At 40.1% G+C, this 18,288-nt stretch overlaps 1 protein-coding gene across 1 annotated transcript; it reads left to right on the forward strand.

Moving 5' to 3' along the window:
* Positions 1 to 15,954: 15,954 nt before the first annotated feature.
* Positions 15,955 to 16,617, forward strand: LOC130994078 (uncharacterized). Its single transcript, XM_057919110.1, has one exon. It carries the CDS (start codon positions 15,955 to 15,957, stop codon positions 16,615 to 16,617), a length of 663 nt encoding a protein of 220 aa, XP_057775093.1.
* The last annotated feature ends 1,671 nt before the right edge of the window (positions 16,618 to 18,288 follow it).

Below are 18,288 nucleotides of genomic sequence, written 5' to 3' on the forward strand. Positions count from 1 at the left end.
TCACAAAATAGGGCTAAACAAATGTGCCCACAAACTCCAGTTCAGATGCTTTTGACGATATCAGGAAGACTGTTTTCAACTTGTATGGTCAGAAGCCATAATCTTTAGATCTTGTTCTTCCTTGGTATTCTGTTTTCTTCTTGTAATTAGAACTGATGTCTCATCAGTTTTTTTTTAAATGAAAAGAACTTCTCTTTGATCTCAACCTGACGACAATGACTTTTTGTCCAGGCTCTGATTAATGTCTTTCAGTTTTGTCCTCGTCCTGTTTTGTTGAACTGTTGTGTTCTTCCTTCAGAGTGCAAGTTTTAGGTTCTTTTGTTAAGGGGGAATTGTATTCACCCTGTTTAATAACTTGTGCTTTGAGTTTAGTCTTTTTCTTGCTTAGAACTGTTGTGTGGTTTTGGCATCATCAAAAAGGGGGAAATTGTTGGGAACTTAATGAAATATCCTAATCCTAGTTTTGATGATACCAAAATCAATAGGTTTCAATTGTAATAGACTAGAACTGCTTGAACTCAAGTGTTAGAGTTTTTTTTCTAGTTAGTTGTTATTCTGAAGACTGAAAACTGAAGAATGAAGGACTGAAGACTGAAGATTGAAGATGCCGATTGATGTAGCAATTAGGCAAAGTCAAATACTGATATTTGACCAATCAGTCGAAGGATCAGTTTAGAACTGACTACTTAATGCGTGCCACATGAAATCAGCGGACTGATACTAAAGTCAAGTATCAGTTAAACATTCTTCCTCGGACTGAACCTTCAACGTTAAAAGGAAGCCACACACTCTAGAAATATAGCCGCATTAAATGCAGAGATCTCAGGATCGTCTTTTCACTGCAGAGGCTTTTCCTTTTCGGTGACAACCTTTTCAGAGATGTCGCATCTCCTGCTCTTCAAAGTAGCCGTTCTCACCGAACAAGGAACCTCGAAGATTGAAGCCTCAGCCCAAGTTCAAATTACTCTCTAACGAAAGAAATCTTGAAGACCATCTCCGTCAACGGATCTATTCAAGATGTCTCCAATAAATAGCGCTTGAGGATCACTTCAATCTTCACCGATTCAACAAAATAAGCTGAAACGCTGCCAAAATTATTACTCAGCCAAAGCCAAGACTCTCCAAAGTTTGAATCGAAGAAGAGAATTCCAAAGCCAAAAATCAGTCACTACTGATTACCTATATTCTCTTAGACCTTAGGCAAATATTGAATATCCAAAGCCTAGGTAAAACTTACTGTAAAGAACTTATTTTTTGTGGTTTAGTTGGCAAGTTTTCAAACCTCTCTTCAACCTACCGAATTGAGTGTTTGTGTCAAAAAGGAGTTGAGACAGGTGTTCTGTCTCCGTGAGGTCCTAGTGCCCAGTGTGTGCTAGGAATGAGAAATCTAACAAGGTGCGTTGGTACTGAAGATTGGATCTTCAGTTGTTTCGGTTGTGTGCACCCGCAAGCACACGTTCAGGTTTGCAGTGCACCCGTAAGCACTTGCCCAGTGTAGTTGTTGGTCTGATCAACCGACCGTGGATGTAGGAAGTATTTTTCGAACCACGTAAAAATCTCTGTGTTATTTACAGTTTTCAGTATTTACTTTCTTACTTGTGCTCTTACCTTCTTAAACTGAAAACTAATTAATAGCAAAGAGAAACCTAAAGACTGACAACGTGTTTAACTACATAGGCTATTACGAAACAAAAGTTTTCCGTTGCGTGTGTTATTAATCTAGCTGATCTATCTTTTGATAGTCAAGTAAAGATTCATAACATATCTCTGTTTATCAAACTCGACTGAAGCCTTATGTGTATCAGTGAAGGTCTTTGACTTAACTAATAACTCCTTACCGAAGAGTATTCAGTATCAGTCGTCAACCCTGTTTTGGTCAAAACTCTGTTCAGTAAACAAGTTGAGTGAGTTTGTGTTTGAAGTTTCATTTTCATTCTGTTTAAAGTCAAAATAGCCTATATGTGTATTCCCCTCCCCCCACCTATTCGAGACCCTCCGGACCTAACAAATGGTTAGATCAATGTTGAGTTATGCAGTTTTGCATGTTTCATTCTAGGGATTTGCTTTGGAGACAACAAACTTACTTTCTTAACTTAGTCTCATCCAAGTCGATCGCTATGAATTGTGGTCAGGTGCAAACCTTGCTTGATTCACATTTGGGTATGGGGCAGTCCAATTCACGTGTCGATAAAGGAAGCTAACATGTTGGAGTCGAGGACATAGGTGATGTTGTTTGTAGGTTATCCTAGGGGAACAAAAAGTTGTATGTATTATAGACCTAAGGATCAGAAGGTCGTTATTAGCCCTAACGCCCGATCCTTGGAAGAGGATTATGTGAGAAACCACAAGTCACCTAACGAGGTCGTCCTTGAAGAAATTCAAGGAGACAACGTTGCAACCCAAACAACATAGCCATCTTCACAAGTAGTTATACCACAAGACACTGGACACATTATCGACTTACCTGCACCAGTACCGCCTCATCATAGTGAGAGGGTTTTTCATCAACTCGTCAGTACATGCTCTTGGGAGAAAGTTCCAACTTAGTTCTAGGAGTACTGGAAGTATTTGATCCATTCTGGGAGCATGAATCTTGGTGTGTCTCTATGTTTTCAGAGCATGAATTTATAACTACTATGCATGTATACAAGAAAATGGTACTATCGAAAGACTGGGAAGCCATTTGTATTAAGTGGGTGTACAAGAGAAAAAGAGACGTGAAAGGGAAATGTCACGTCATTCAAGGCTAGATTAGTGGCAAATGGTTTTACCTAGCAAAAATGCATCGATTATGATGAAACATTCTCGCCAGTTGCCATGTTAAATCTATTTGCGTACTCCTAGCTATAGCAGCTCACTTAGACCTTGAGATTTGGCAAATGAATGTCAAATTTACGTTCTTGGATGATTACATTGAAGAATGTATGGTCATCTATATGCCACAACCCTAGAGTTATGTGAAGAAAGGTGAGAAGCATCTCATATGAAAGCTTAAGAAGTACATTTATGAACTTAAGAAAGTTTCACGGTTTGGAACTTACGTTTCAAGGAGGCGGTAAAATTCTCTAGATTTAGCAGTGTCCTAAGTAGAATTGTGTATACTGACACGATGTTGATGGAAACATAGTATTTCTTATAATTTATGAAGATGATATTATGTTTATTGACGATAGTAAAAATGTATTATTATACGTAAAGAAATGGTTATCCAAGCAGTTTCAGATGAAGGATTTGGGAGAGACGACTTATATTCTTGGGATCAAAGTTACAAGAGATTGCAAGAAGAGAATTATAGCGCTCTCTGAGGAAACCTACATTGGTACTATGATTGCTCGTTTTAGTATACAGACTGCCAAGAAAAGCTTGCTAACTTTCAGACTTGGTGTTCTTGTGTCTAAGGATATGTCTTCCAAGACGCCTAGTTAGGTTGAGGAAATGAAGAAAGTGCCATACGTTTCCATTGTAGGTAGCCTTATGCACACGATGCTATGCACAAGACCCAATATCTATTGTTGGGAAATTATAAGTTTTGATTTAATACCGAAACCCCTAACTGATGATTATATATCAAAGGTGTATCTGATAGACTATAGCTCATATGTTAGGAAGTGTACATTTTATGTTTACAGTTAGCTGACCTGCTCAACTTATAAAGCTTGAAGACCCAATCTCCAGAATATATGAATTAAATAAGTATAGAAGACTAGGTGATCCTTGATCAACTGATGCCACCCAGGCTGAATGATGTAGTCGCTGACATTGGCTCAATTGATTTGATGCCATGTAACCCTAAAGTCAAAAGAATTAAAAAGAAGTCAACTTATGAAACCTATCAGACAAAGGACATACATTTAATACTACAGATTTGGAATTTAATGAAGATCATATTTTTTCTAGAGAAAAGACAACAAGTACGAGAATTTCTCATAATATCTCCATCTACTGTGTTAGGTCCTGAGGGTCTCGAATAGGTGTATGGGGGGGGGGGGAATACACCTATGGGCTATTTTTAAAACTCCTCAATCAGAGGGATCAAAACGAAACTTTACATGCAAACAAAGACACCTGTTTTACTGAAAACAGATTTGACCAAACAGGGTTGACGACTGATACTGAAAGCTCTTCAGTAGGGAGTTATCAGTTAAGTTGCTGGAACTTAACTGATGCAAGTAAGGGCTTCAGTCGTGTTTGCAAAAACAGAGATGATAACACTCTTCCTGACTATCAGAAGATAGGTCAGTCAGACTGATATCATACGCAGCGGAAATTAAACTTAGTTTCGCAATAGCCTTGGTTGAGCACGTAGTTGGTCTTAGGTTTCTCTTTGCAATTAATCAGTGTTCAGTTTATCAATTGAAATAACACAAGTATGAATGTAAAGATTGAAAGCTGTAAACAACACAGAGACTTTTACGTGGTTCGGAAAAACCCTTTCCTCTACATCCACGGTCAGTTGATCAGACCAACAATCCACTCCGCAAGTGCTTAACAGGTGCATTGCAAACCAAACCGTGTGTTTGCCGGGTGCACACAATCGTACCACTGAAGAAAATCATTCTTTAGTACCCACACTTCACTCGTGTCGGATTTCTCTTGCTTAGCACAACCCGCGCTAAGACTTCTCACTCAGAGTCAGAGTACCTTCCTGAACTCCGAATCACTCAAACACTCTTTTGGGGAGGGAGGTTTGAACGAGTGCCAACTATACTACAAAGAACAAGTTCTTTGAAGCAAGTTTGACCTTGGCTTCTGGGTAAACAGAGGTTTGCCTAAGTTCTAAGAGAATGTGTGTAATCAGCAGTGACTGATTTTGGCTTTGGAATTCTCTTATTCGATTCAAGCTTTGGGGAGGTTGAGCTTTAGGCTGAGTAGCGATTTTGGCAGAGCTTCAGCTTATGTCGTTGAATCGGTGAAGGTTGAAGTGATCCTCGAGCGCTATTTGTAGGAGAACTCTTGAATAGATCCGTTGGCGTAGAACGTCCTCAAGATTTCTTCCGTTGGAGAGCAATTCGAATTTGGGCTGAGGCTTCAATCTTCGAGGTTCCTTGTCTTGGTGGAAACGGCTCTCTTGATGGACAGGAGATGTGACGTCTCTGAAAAAGTAACCACCAGATAGGAATGACCTCTGTAGAGATAAGGAGATTCTGAGATCTCTGCATTTAATGCGGCTGTACTTTTTGAGTAAGTGGCTTCCTCTGAACGTTAGAAGATCAGTCCGAGGAGGAATGTTCAACTGATACTTGACTTTAGTATCAGTCCATGGCACGCATTAAGTAATCAGTTCCTAACTGATTCTTCAACTGATACTTCAGTTGGTATCTTCAGTCTTCAGTCTTCAGTCTTCAGAACCACAAGCTAAACTAGAAACGAAGGATTAGGATATTCCACAAGGTTCCCAACATACTGCATAAGGATTTGCAGAAATCTGACAACACTACCTTGGGTCAAACAGGAAGAATTCGAAGCCAAACACCACATATTTTGAAGATGTTCTCTCCAACGAAACTATGCATCAAATGTAAAGATCACCAAAAACGGTGCACATTCTCAAGCTATCAAGCATTCAATCTCTCTTTTGTAAAGAACACAATCTATATTATATATAATAACGAAACCGGATTACTATAAATAGTAACCTCAATTTTTTGTTCTTTTAATTATTTATTTATGGAAATCTATAATTATAACTCAAATAATTGTTTCTAACTAATTTTTTATTATATATAGAGTCAATTATTTTCTTTATATATTTAACCGTTACATTAATCAATTAATGTGCATTTATATGAGATATATGAAAATTTTGAAAGTCTATATCAATTATAGATATATAAATTAGTTTCAAATTATTAATTAATTCTTAAAGAATATTTTTATGGTCACATAACTATGAATTTTTCTACAAATGTGCAATTTCCATCAATGCTTCAATTTTTTTTTGTCAATTCTTCCAGCCATGAATCGCCTATGTCGGATGTTATGTTCCTCATTTATCATTCACCCGAAATCTTTATCTCCATCTACCCATCTCATCCACTGTCAATTCAACTAATTCATTTTTTCACAAAAGAAAAGAATACAAAATCACTTACCCACGCGAACGGGTGAGTAAACTTATTGTAATATTTATCTTATTAGACTTGGGGGTATATTATGGTATAATCATATATTGCTTATCAAGATTTCTCATAGTAATATTATAATATCATATGATGTCCGTAAGAAAGAGACATATTAAATATTTCAATGTAGATTGAAGAGAAGCCACAATAATTGTAGCAATCTAAAATAAGGGTTGCAAGTATCAAGTTCGTGGGTAAATGATACGTAGCTTATAAGTATCTGAAAGTCATTGTCCTTCCACATCCAATAAAATATATAATGCTCGATGAGCCATGCACGTATAGTAGTGCAACATTATTTTTTTGTAATATAATTCTTCTTACATATGTCTCAACAGATTTCACATTTTTATTTAAATTTATTTATTTGTCTTTATTATTTGCAAAAATGATTTTGTTATTGAGATTAAAAATAAATGAATTTGACAAAAGATAACAATCATTTTGTAGGTTGTGAGTGATTTTTTGTTGTTGCTTATTTTTTACTTTTTTTTACCAAAAATTCTCATTTTTATTTTCTAGAGAAAAGAAATGAATTTTGTTTTGATTGTTTTATTGTAATGTTTAAAAAAATATATATTAATTCACATAATCACCGACCAAAAAAAGATTAAAATGTATAATACTATATCTATTATTTCAATTAAATCAATTGATTTTGATATTTCAATTTACAAGGTCTGTAAAAAATGATTTCAATACAAATAACAAAAAACAAAGTTTTAAATAGATTAATTGTATAAAATTATAAATCTTTTATCTTTGATTTACCTTATTTTTATATGAAGGAGGGAAGTTTTTATGAAGCTAAGGAATGAAGAGAGAGATTGTGTAAAACTATGGATTATTTCAAACTTATAATACAACTTATAAATTTGTTTGTTGTAAAACTAATAACTATACGACATTTAATTGATTTTTCTATAGAACATCTTATCTTTAGACTACCTACAAAATGAATAGTGGTGCATAAATTTATTTTTAAATAGGGTAAACTGCCCGCAAATGCACAAAGTTTCACCAAATTCTAAAATTGCACGCTGCCTTTAAAATTTGCTTCATAATACATCACATTTCCATAGTTTCTAATTTTTTCCACGACAATTGATTTTTCCAATCGTAAAATCGACGTGGCCACCGAAATAGCCACGTGGACATGTTGGACGATGAGGAAAAACGACGTCGTTCTTCCTAGATTCCAACGACGTCATTTTTTTAAAAAAATCACCTTAGACATGAAGAGTTGGAACAGAAAAGAGTAGACGAGACGAGAGAGAAGAGTTGGAGAAGTTAGAGATTCAACATATTTGGGGAAAAAACATTATAATTAAGGTTAGCTTTTCATAAAATGACGTCGTTTACATTAAGTAAGGACAACGCCGTTTTATTTTGTCGTCCGACATGTCTATGTGGCTATTCCGATGGCCACGTCAATTTCCCGATTGGAGTGTTCAGTTGTTGTGGAAAAAATCATAAAGTAATGAAAGGTGTTGTCTTATGAAGCAGATTTTAAAGGTAGTGTGTCATTTCAGAAGTTGGTGAAACTTTGTGTATCTAGGGGCAATTAACCCTTTTAAATATGTAAAAATAGCATGCACAAATAAGAGAAAGTTACTTTTTTTCTTGGAACTTATGCAAAATAAGCTCACTATGAATTCGTTATGAAATATTATTGATTCATAGTGAAAATAATTAAATAAAAAAAGTGAAATTTTCGTTATATATAAGATTCGAACACTAAACTATAAATTCATCCATTAAATACATGAATCCACATTTTCAATATATATATTGTGTAAAATATGAGCTATTTTCAATATATATATATATATATATATATATATATATATATATATATATGACTCAACTAGAAACACCTCTAGATTGACTTGCAATAGAACAAGGACATCCTAGCAGTGGTAAGTTAACCCAATGTCGTCTCTCAAGGAAGATCTTTAAGGGCTTTTAATTATGTCACAACGAAAGCAGTAAACTTGGATTGAAAGCGGTAAAACTAAACTAAAGCTTGTAAATTAAACTTAACTTAAAACTTAAACTTAGAATTAACTAGGCGAGAAAGAACAAAGCTAAAAACGTAAGCATAAAGAAACTATAAACCTAGGCATGATTTAAACGATTAAAGTAAAGACAACTTAAGAATTAAACGCTACTTAAACTAGGAATTTAAATACTTGTAAATTAAAAGCTTCTAATCTACTAGGCATGAAACTAAAGTGCAAAATTTAAAGGAAAGCATGAAAACGCATAATTGAAATTGCAGAATTGAAATTGCATAATTTAAAGAAACACATAAACGTAACAAAGTAAGTAAATTAAATTAAATACTAAAATACCGTAAACGTCACAAATATGAAATTGTTGTCACTCAATCCCAATCTTCGAAACAAAACTAAAGTAAACTAAACTTTGAAAATAAACTAGAACAAAAAGTAACTAAAACTTGAAGACTAAGAAAGCTTGTAAAACCTAAACTTTGGTTGCAGCGCTGGAAACTAAAGATTAGGGCAAAGATTAAATTCTAACTAAGTGCCGGAGGCGGGAGGTGTTCTCTTCATTCACGTTTAAGCCCCCTTTTATAGTCATTCCAATCCTAATCATCATCAAACTCGACTTGCAAAACTGGACTCTTAAGGAAATAGAATCATGCATTCAAAGGTAAGTCCAGCTGTATCGTGCTCTGCAAGTAATCTTAGCTCTGGCGAGAATTGTAACTGTGCTCTGGACTTAAGCGAACTCTGGTGCGTCAGCTCTGGAAAGATAGTTTGAGCTGGAAGTCAGCTCTGGCGAGTTCAACTCTGGCGGTCATGGCAGAGCTGGAAGTCAGCTCTGGCGAGAAATCGCCAGCTCTGGAAACGTGTTAACTCTGGCGGTCATGGCAGAGCTGGAAGTCAGCTCTGGAATGTTCAGATCTGGAACTTTAGCTCTGCTCTAACAAGTTTGTTCTGCTCTGGAGAATTCAGCTCTGATAGTGAAGTTCAGCTCTGGAGATGGTTAGCTCTGACTATGGAAGTCAGCTCTGACTCTGGCTGTAACACCCCGCCCATTTATATTATGATTAGAAGTATTTTTGAACTTAGATTTAAGATGATTCACGCCGGATTGAGAAAAAGAAATTATTTTAATTCCAACAAAAATGATTTACAAAAGCATTTGTAAATTTAGTAATTAAATTTATATGCATTTCATATTTATTTAATTAAGCATTCAAGCATTTTAGGTATGTTGAGATTTATTTCATGTTGGGCCTTATGTTTTAATTACACATGAGTATGCATAAATGAAAGCCCAACCCATCATCTTCCATCAAAGCCCAACCCACCTCCTTCCTTGATATTTTCGACCACCACCACCGCCTCACTGTTCTCTCTCTCTTCAATATATATATCTCCTTCGCTGCACTCCGATCTTTCTCTTCTCATTCCCTCACTTCTCTCTCGTTTTCTCTCGGACTGAGCTCCGATTTGAGCACCGAGACGAGCGCCGATCATCTTTTCGATCACGTTTTTACGTAGGTAACTTCTTTACCTACGATTCCATGGTTTTCTTTTCGATTTTCATCGACGTCGAAAATCGTCGATTCTCGACTTTATTTTGAAACGACGACGGATCGTCGCGAGTTTTTAGTATGTTGTTCTTGGGTAGATGTTGAGCATGTTTAATGAAGGAGTTAAGGTTGGTTCGAACTATAGCAATGGAACCCAAGAGGGCAGCCCGGCTATATTCTTCGTCGTCGTCACTTGTTCTTCGATTTTGTTAATCGATGTAACTTGTGTTTGTGTTTTAGGAGCATGCTAGGTTTGTTCTTTGTTTATCATTGTTTTTACCAAGCATGATAGATTGTAGGTTGTACAAATGGTTTTGTTGTACGTGAACTTAGAAATGCATCTTAGGGTTTTCTTGAGATTTGTGTTCTAACTTTGATGTTGAGCATGATAAGTTAAGTTTAAGGTTTTGAGGAATGTTAGATTGAGAGAGAAGCATGAGTGTTGTTTTTGTTGAGTTGGTGCGTGAAGTCCAGCTCTGGCGTTCCAGCGGGTTCGTTCCAGCTCTGGCAGTTGATTCCTCTGGCGAGTGAGTTGATTCCTCTGGCAGTTGATTCCTCTGGCGAGTGATTCCTCTGGCGAGTGATTCCTCTGGCAGTTGATGTTGGATTTGTATACTGAAAGCAAGAACTTTATGCTTGTATACAATGATTCATGTTTTTCACTATTCTTATCTCCTATCTGATTGTGTTCATGATTGCATATGTATGTTCTTTATCTCTGTATAAGTAGATTATATGGTGTGTTGTAGATCACAGAAGACCATATAATTGGAATAACCTTAAGAGATATAATATGATCACAGCCGAAATAACTCTAGGACAAGTTATTGGTTTAGGCTGCAGTATAGATGGAAGTAGTTTGTCTTGGCTACTTGTCTATACTGGTACGTCATTACGTATTGATAGGACCATAGTTTGAGATGTATTCTTCTATCTGACTTAAGTGAAGAATCAAGATCTCGGTGACTGATAAATCTTAATACTAATAAGTATTCAGATATATATATTAATTCGTATATCACTTTGACTTACTATGGGTGAAAGTTATATACTAACTCGAGTACTCTGTATCTTGGGTGATAGCGGTTAATATATGATATTTGATTATCTGTATTAGTACCCGTATCCGGTATAGGATAATGACATCCCCTTAAGGAGCTCAATAAGGTTTATTACGCTAAACCCTGCAGGTTGATTAAGTTCAGGCGTAATATTAAAGTTTGAGTGGTACTGCTTAAGGAATTATTAAGAGATTAATTAATTTAAGCTGTCAGAGCTCTAATTAATTAATGGATGCCGGATATTTTAAATACGGAGATTTAATAAGTCTAAATACAAGCCCCGACTCATCACCGGAAATAAAGGGGTAAGTCAGTATCGGTTCTATAGTGGAATGAACTGATATTTATAAATTAATTATGGTCTGGGCTGACCATAGATAAATTAATTTATTTGAGGCCCATCTTTATTCCTTGTATCTGGTCCCTGGGCTGGCCCAATGTCTCCTAGCCCAAGAAGACAGATTTTCGGCCCTCACATAGTGATTGGCGCCTCCTCCTCTTTTCTGTATTATTAAATACAGCTGTCAGCTCTCAGGAAAACACACTGATAAAAATTAGGGTTTTTGAGAGCAGAGAGAGGCGCAGAAACGTGTGTGGCCATTCTGTCTTGGGAATTTCCATAGCTCGTTGTCCATCCAACGTTGGGAATTGAGCGGGATACAGTCGAGAAGATCAGAGCTGGAGTCAGATTCTTTCGACGCGATCATCAACAGTTTGTGCATCCGATTCTCAAGTAAGTTTTCCTAACACCTATGTGCAGCTGTTAAATTCATAGGAGCATGTTAGGAATTAATCGTTGTATGGTAAATTAATAATAACCAAGAAACGATCATCGGGCAAAGTGAAACGTTAATTCAATTTAATATTCCTTCAATTGGTATCAGAGCCCAGGATTAATTTCTTGGCTCTATTATTAATTTATGTACGATTAATAATGTGCGTTGTTTTTACTGCTGTTGTTCTTCGTGGCTTGTTGATTCGTGGGATACGTCGGTTTGATGTTGTAATCGTTTTTCACCACGAGAAAATCTGTGGTTAGATTAGAATTTCAATTGTATTTGTTTTTCTGTTGTAAATCTGTAAAACCGAGGAACGAAACGAGGATGACGACGAATCAACAACGAGGAATGGTGTTTGGAGTAACGGAGGCGCAACGGGCACGGAGCGAGCAAGGTCGCCGGCGCCGAGGGCTGCGCGCGCACGAGCGCTTGCGCGCTGTGCGTCGCGCGCCTGGGCAGGCGCCGTGCGCCCTTGCTGCTGCTGTTTGTGCGGGTCAAGGCGAGGAGGAGGCGAGCGATGGGGGCAGCGCGCGCCTCGGGCAGTGCCTGCACGCTGTGCGCGCGGCGTGCCCGGCAGGCGACGCACTGCCGCTGCCGCTGCTGCTGCTGTCCACGCCGAGGGACCTGCTGCCGCTGCTGTCGCTGTGCGCCGAGTGCTGCTGCTGGAGTCGACAAGGGACGAGGGCTGGGCGTGTTTAGTATGTTGTTCTTGGGTAGATGTTGAGCATATTTAATGAAGGAGTTAAGGTTGGTTCGAACCATAGCAATGGAACCCAAGAGGGCAGCCCGGCTATGTTCTTCGTCGTCGTCACTTGTTCTTCGATTTTGTTAATCGATGTAACTTGTGTTTGTGTTTTAGGAGCATGCTAGGTTTGTTCTTTGTTTATCATTGTTTTTACCAAGCATGATAGATTGTAGGTTGTACAAATGGTTTTGTTGTACGTGAACTTAGAAATGCATCTTAGGGTTTTCTTGAGATTTGTGTTCTAACTTTGATGTTGAGCATGATAAGTTAAGTTTAAGGTTTTGAGGAATGTTAGATCGAGAGAGAAGCATGAGTGTTGTTTTTGTTGAGTTGGTGCGTGAAGTCCAGCTCTGGCGTTCCAGCGGGTTCGTTCCAGCTCTGGCGTTCCAGCGGGTTCGTTCCAGCTCTGGCGAGTGATTCCTCTGGCGAGTGATTCCTCTGGCGAGTGATTCCTCTGGCAGTTGATTCCTCTGGCGAGTGATTCCTCTGGCGAGTGATTCCTCTGGCAGTTGATTCCTCTGGCAGTTGATTCCTCTGGCGAGTGATTCCTCTGGCAGTTGATTCATCTAGCGAGTGATTCCTCTGGCAGTTGATTCCTCTGGCGAGTGATTCCTCTGGCAGTTAATTCCTCGGGCAGTTGATTCCTCTGGCGAGTGATTCCTCTGGCGAGTGATTCCTCTGTCGAGTGATTCCTCTGACGAGTGATTCCTCTGACAGTCGATTCCTCTGGCGTCGATTCCTCTGGCATCGATTCCTCTGGCGCCGATTTCTCTGGCGGGCAAGTCAGCTCTGACTGCCAAATCAGCGCCGACAGGGCAGTTGAGTTAAAATGTTAGAGTTTACATGAACTAGGCTGTTGTTCGTGTTCAGTTTCTGGAGTCATGCATTGCATCATGTTTTAATTGGTTTTTATAATTTCAATTACGAGAGAAAGATGAGTAAGAATATTGTTGGTGTTCTTAACTCAAGAAAAATGTTTTCAATTATTTATTCATTTAATTTTGAAAAGCCGGCTAAGTGAATTGACTCAACCTAGAACACCTCTAGTTTGACTTGCAATAGAACAAGGACATTCTAGTGATGGTAAGTTGACCCAGTGTCATCTCTCAAGGAAAGTCTTAAAGGGCTTCTAGTAGTATCGTGGGAAAAAGTAATAAAAGAAAGCAGTAAAGAGTTTGATTATTAATCTAGAACTGAAACTTAAAACTGAATTAAAACCGAATTGTAAAATTACTAGGCGAATTAAATTATTAACCCTAGGCAGAATTAAAACAACTTAAATAAAATCTAACTTAAGAAATTAAGTAATTGTAAATTAAAAATAAAACTAATCTAGGCATGAAACTAAAGTGCATAATTTAAATTGCATAATTAAAAAGAAAGCATAAACATGAACTAAAAACATAAACATGATTAAACGAAAATAAATTGAATTGAAATACGAAATACCGTAAATGTCTTGAACGTGTAATTGTGTCACGCAATCACAATCCAATAAATAACTAAAAACTTAACTAAATCGAAAACTAACTAAAAACAATGAATTTTCAATACTATGAAAAAGAGCTATGAAAGCAATAAATTCTAAATTTCGGATGCCAAGAGATCTCAAAGATGGAGTCTAAAACTAGAGCAAAAGATAGATGATTTTACAATAGAAATGAAACCCTATTTATAGACCTAGCTCTGGTGAGAATAAGTAGGAAAGTAATCGGTGCTGGCAAGAATAAACATAGCTGGAAAGTAATGGTGCTGGCAAGAATATGCGGAGCTGGAAAGAATAAACATAGCTCTGGAAAGTGAACTCCGATGATTATGCTCGGGAAAGGTAGTCAGCGTTGGCGAAATAGGCGGAGCTGGAAAGTAGTCAGCGCTGGCAAGAATGGGCGGAGCTGAAAATGGTCAGCGCTGGCAGTTATAAGCGGAGCTGAAAATGGTCAGCGCTGGCAGTTATGAGCTGAGCTGAAAATGGTCAGCGCTGGCAGTTATGAGCTGAGCTGAAAATGGTCAGCGCTGGCAGTTATGAGTTGAGCTGAAAATAGTCAGCGCTGGCAGTTTTGAGCTAAGTTGAAAATGGTCAGCGCTGGCAGTTATGAGCTGAGCTGAAAATGGTCAGCGCTGGCAGTTGACTCTGGCACTTAGCTCTGCTATGTCGATGTCTGCTAAAAACACCATTTTTAGCCCAAAAATCTCCAAAATTGCATTCTTCCAACTATAAACCTAAATCTCCTGCAAAGCATCAAACAAACCATAAAACGCACCAATTTCCAGAAGATTTAATTTAAAATATGCACATGCAAACCCCTAAAATTAGAACAATTAAGCATAAATCAACCCCCCCACACTTAGCCTTTTGCTTGTCCTCAAGCAAAATCCATATGAATCCTAGGAAGAGATTGATTTCAACAATGCAAATTTCCATCCAAACATTCACAAAGTCAATTCAAAATTTTATCAACAACACACATCTCTCGATCATGCAAGTAACTCAAAGTTTAAGACGCAACAAAAGAGTAATGCAAGTAATTCGATCAGACCCGATTCTCCGCTAGAAGTGAATTCCCTAATGTGATCACCTTTATAATCAATATCCCCATTTTTCACACTTTTTGTGCTTAAGATTTTCAATAGTTGAGCCATAATTCATGAAATAAAACCATTTGGATGTAATCCAAAGTCTTTTCAGGTGGTTTCCCATGCTCATAGATTTAGTCTAGAGGAGCAGAGACTCAGAGCTGTCACGTTTTCAGAACAGGCCAGATGTTTCAGAGCTGGAATTTTCAGAGTTGGCAATTCGTCCAACATTTTTCACATTTCACAGATAAGATACAATCGTAGGTAATCACACTGACAATACTCCTTCTAGTATCTACCGGACAAATCACGTTTTACTAACTTACAATCATGTTGCAACAAAACTTATAATTCTTTGCATAATCAAGAGACGCATATTAAAAATAAAACAAGAATAACCACCATTCATTCACAAACCCTAAATGCACATCGAAAACCATCTTCTCTTCCACAAATTCATAAAAATTCGCATGAGACAAAGACCAAAAACTAAGCATAGAAGACTAATCTCGCCAATTTTTTTTTTTTTATTATATTTTTTTTATTATTATTATTATTTTTTTTTTAAAATATAAGCACAAGAAAACACCCCCACACTTAAAGCATGCCATGTCCTCAGGGAAGAAAAGAAATACGAATAGTTTAGAAAACGTCCCTGATTATCGGCATTGAAAAACTGAAGCATCGTGAGAGGCGGTTAAGAAAGGGCTTTGCGGTCTGTTGCAAGTGTGGAGAGTAGCAGCATTGATAGCTGCAGACTAGAAAGGCAGCGCTGACTCAGTGTGTTGAAGAGCGGCTCCACGTAGCAGCTAGATATCGCCACCTTCGTGTTGTCGGCCCCGCCTTTCAACGCCATCGCCAAATTTGAAATCAAGTCGCCTAACGAGTTCCCCGCGCTAGGGCAGTTCAGCGCTGACGGGTGTTGGGCGCAGCAGGGCCGAATCTTTGGGAGTGAAGGTACTTGCATTTGACAGCGCTGGCGTTATGCCGCGCTGAATATGGAGAGTGAAGGTGCTGGCAGCGCTTTCATGTAGCAGCGCTGACGTTCTGCCTTGTTGAATTTGGAGAGCGAAGGCGCTGGCATAGAAGACTAATCTTCGCATGAGGCATGGTGCGCGAGAGCAAGGCGCTGGGCAGCGCTGGGCATGAGGCAGCGCTGACGGGTGCGGTTGGCGGGGCTCGCAGCGCTGGCATGTGGCGTGTGGCTGAGCGGTGCGGGGTGCTGGCGGTTGGCGGGTGGGCTGGGCGGGGCGTGGCTGGGCGGGGCGTGTCTGGGCGGGGTGGCAGCGCTGGCGGGGGCGTGGCTGGGTGGTCTTGGCGGCTGGCAGCGCTGGCAGCGCTGGTGTGGCTGGGCGGGCTTGGCGGGCTGGCAGCGCTGGCAGCGCTGGCGTGGCTGGGCCGGCTGAGCGGGCTGGCATGTGCGCTGACGGGGGTGGCTGGCAGCGCTGGGCGGGTGCGGGTGGCGGTGTTGGCAGCGCTGACGGGGTGGGCTGCGGTTGGCGGGTGGGCTGGGCGGTTCAGGGTGTGCGGCGTTGACGGTTGCGTGGCTGGGCGGGGTGGCTGGCAGCGCTGGCGTGTGGCGGTGTGGCTGGGCAGGCTTAGCGGGTGCGCTGAGCGGGCTGGCAGCGCTGACGGGAGTGGCTGGCGGAGGTGCTGGCAGCGCTGGCGGGTGGCAGCGCTGACGGGTGCGTGGCTGGGCGGGCTGGGCGGTTTGGCAGCGCTGGCGGGTGGCAGCGCTGACGGGGGCGTGGCAGGGCGGGCTGGCGCGTAGGTGCTGGCAGCGCTGGCGTTCCGGGGCGAGCTGGTCAGCGGGTGGTTGGGCGTTGACGGAGGAGTTAATAATTTTTTTTTTTTTTTTTTTTTTTTTTTAGTGTTGGCTCCCTTTTTCCCTTTGTCGGCGTTGGCAACCTTATCCATCGTTCATTTTCAACGCTCACTTATTTTGCCACCCAATTTTTTTTTTTTTTTTTTTTTTTTTTTTTGAAGATACTCTTTCCCCCAAAATTTGTGACGCTGACTGCTTCACTCAATCGGCCTTGCCTTTATTTGCCAACGCTGACTCCTTCAGCTATTTTCCTTTCTTTTGCCAGCGTTGGCTTTTATGGCGTCTTTTCTCCCTTAGCCATTATTGGCAATTCTTGACCTTAGCTTGGTAAGTGTGCCATTATAGGCGCTGACGGGTGCGGGTGGCGGGTGGCGGAGGAGTTCTTGCAGCGCTGACCAATTCGGTTGATTTATGCGGGTGGCAAAAATCAATGCCGATGGAATTGGTCAGCATAAATCAACCGAATGGGCGGGCTGGAGCTAAGGCGCTGGCAGCGCTGGAGTCAAAACATGAACGCCAACATCAAAGTATCCACATGGCGACCAAAACTGAGGAAAGACTCAAAACAAACAACGAAAACAAAGAAAGAAAAATAAAAATTAAAAACAAACCAAAGGTGGGTTGCCTCCCACTAAGCGCTAGAGTTAAAGTCTCCAGCCCGACTTCAGAGTTGAACTTCAGCTAGGGTTGTGCAGAGCTTGAGACTCCACCTCCATAGGCGAGCTCTGGTGCTCGTAGTACGGCTTCACTCGATGGCCATTCACTCGGAAACTCTCCTTTGTGTGCTCGTTCAACAGCTCTACCGCACCATGCTCGAACACCTCTTTGAGTAAAAATGGACCGCTCCATCTGGATTTCAGCTTTCCCGGAAATAACTTAAGTCGAGAATTGAACAAGAGCACCTTCATTCCAGGGCAAAGCTTCTTGTGGCAAATGCGGCGATCGTGGAGTCGCTTCACTTTGTCCTTGTAAATTCTCGCATTCTCATACGCCTCATTGCGTAGCTCATCTAGCTCCTCCATTTGTAGCGTGCGCTGCTTCACAGCAGAGTCCAAGTCATAGTTAGCAGCCTTGATCGCCCAATAAGCTTTATGCTCAATTTCCACCGGCAGATGGCAGGCCTTGCCATAGACGAGACGGTACGGACTCATCCCAAGCACGCCCTTGAAGGCAGTTCTGTACGCCCAAAGAGCATCATTCAACTTTGCGGACCAGTCCTTGCGCGAGGGTTGAACTATTTTCTCCAAAATTCCCTTGATTTGCCGATTGCTCGTCTCGGCTTGGCCAGAGGTCTGCGGGTGATAAGGTGTTGCTACCTTGTGCGTGATCCCATTCTTCTTCATGAGCTTTGCAAACAACTTGTTGCAGAAGTGCTTGCCTCCATCGCTAATGATGGCTCTAGGAAATCCGAATCTAGAAAGAATGTTCTCTTGCACAAACTTAAGTACCACATTAGCATCACATGTTCGCGTGGGAATAGCCTCAACCCACTTGGACACGTAATCTACAGCAAGTAAAATATATTGAAACCCATGCGAAGTAGGAAATGGCCCCATGAAATCAATGCCCCACACATCGAAAATTTCGACAATTAATATGCTTTGGAGAGGCATCTCA

The sequence above is a fragment of the Salvia miltiorrhiza genome, chromosome 7 (genome assembly GCF_028751815.1).
Source record: "Salvia miltiorrhiza cultivar Shanhuang (shh) chromosome 7, IMPLAD_Smil_shh, whole genome shotgun sequence".
NCBI classification, from domain to species: Eukaryota; Viridiplantae; Streptophyta; class Magnoliopsida; order Lamiales; family Lamiaceae; genus Salvia; species Salvia miltiorrhiza.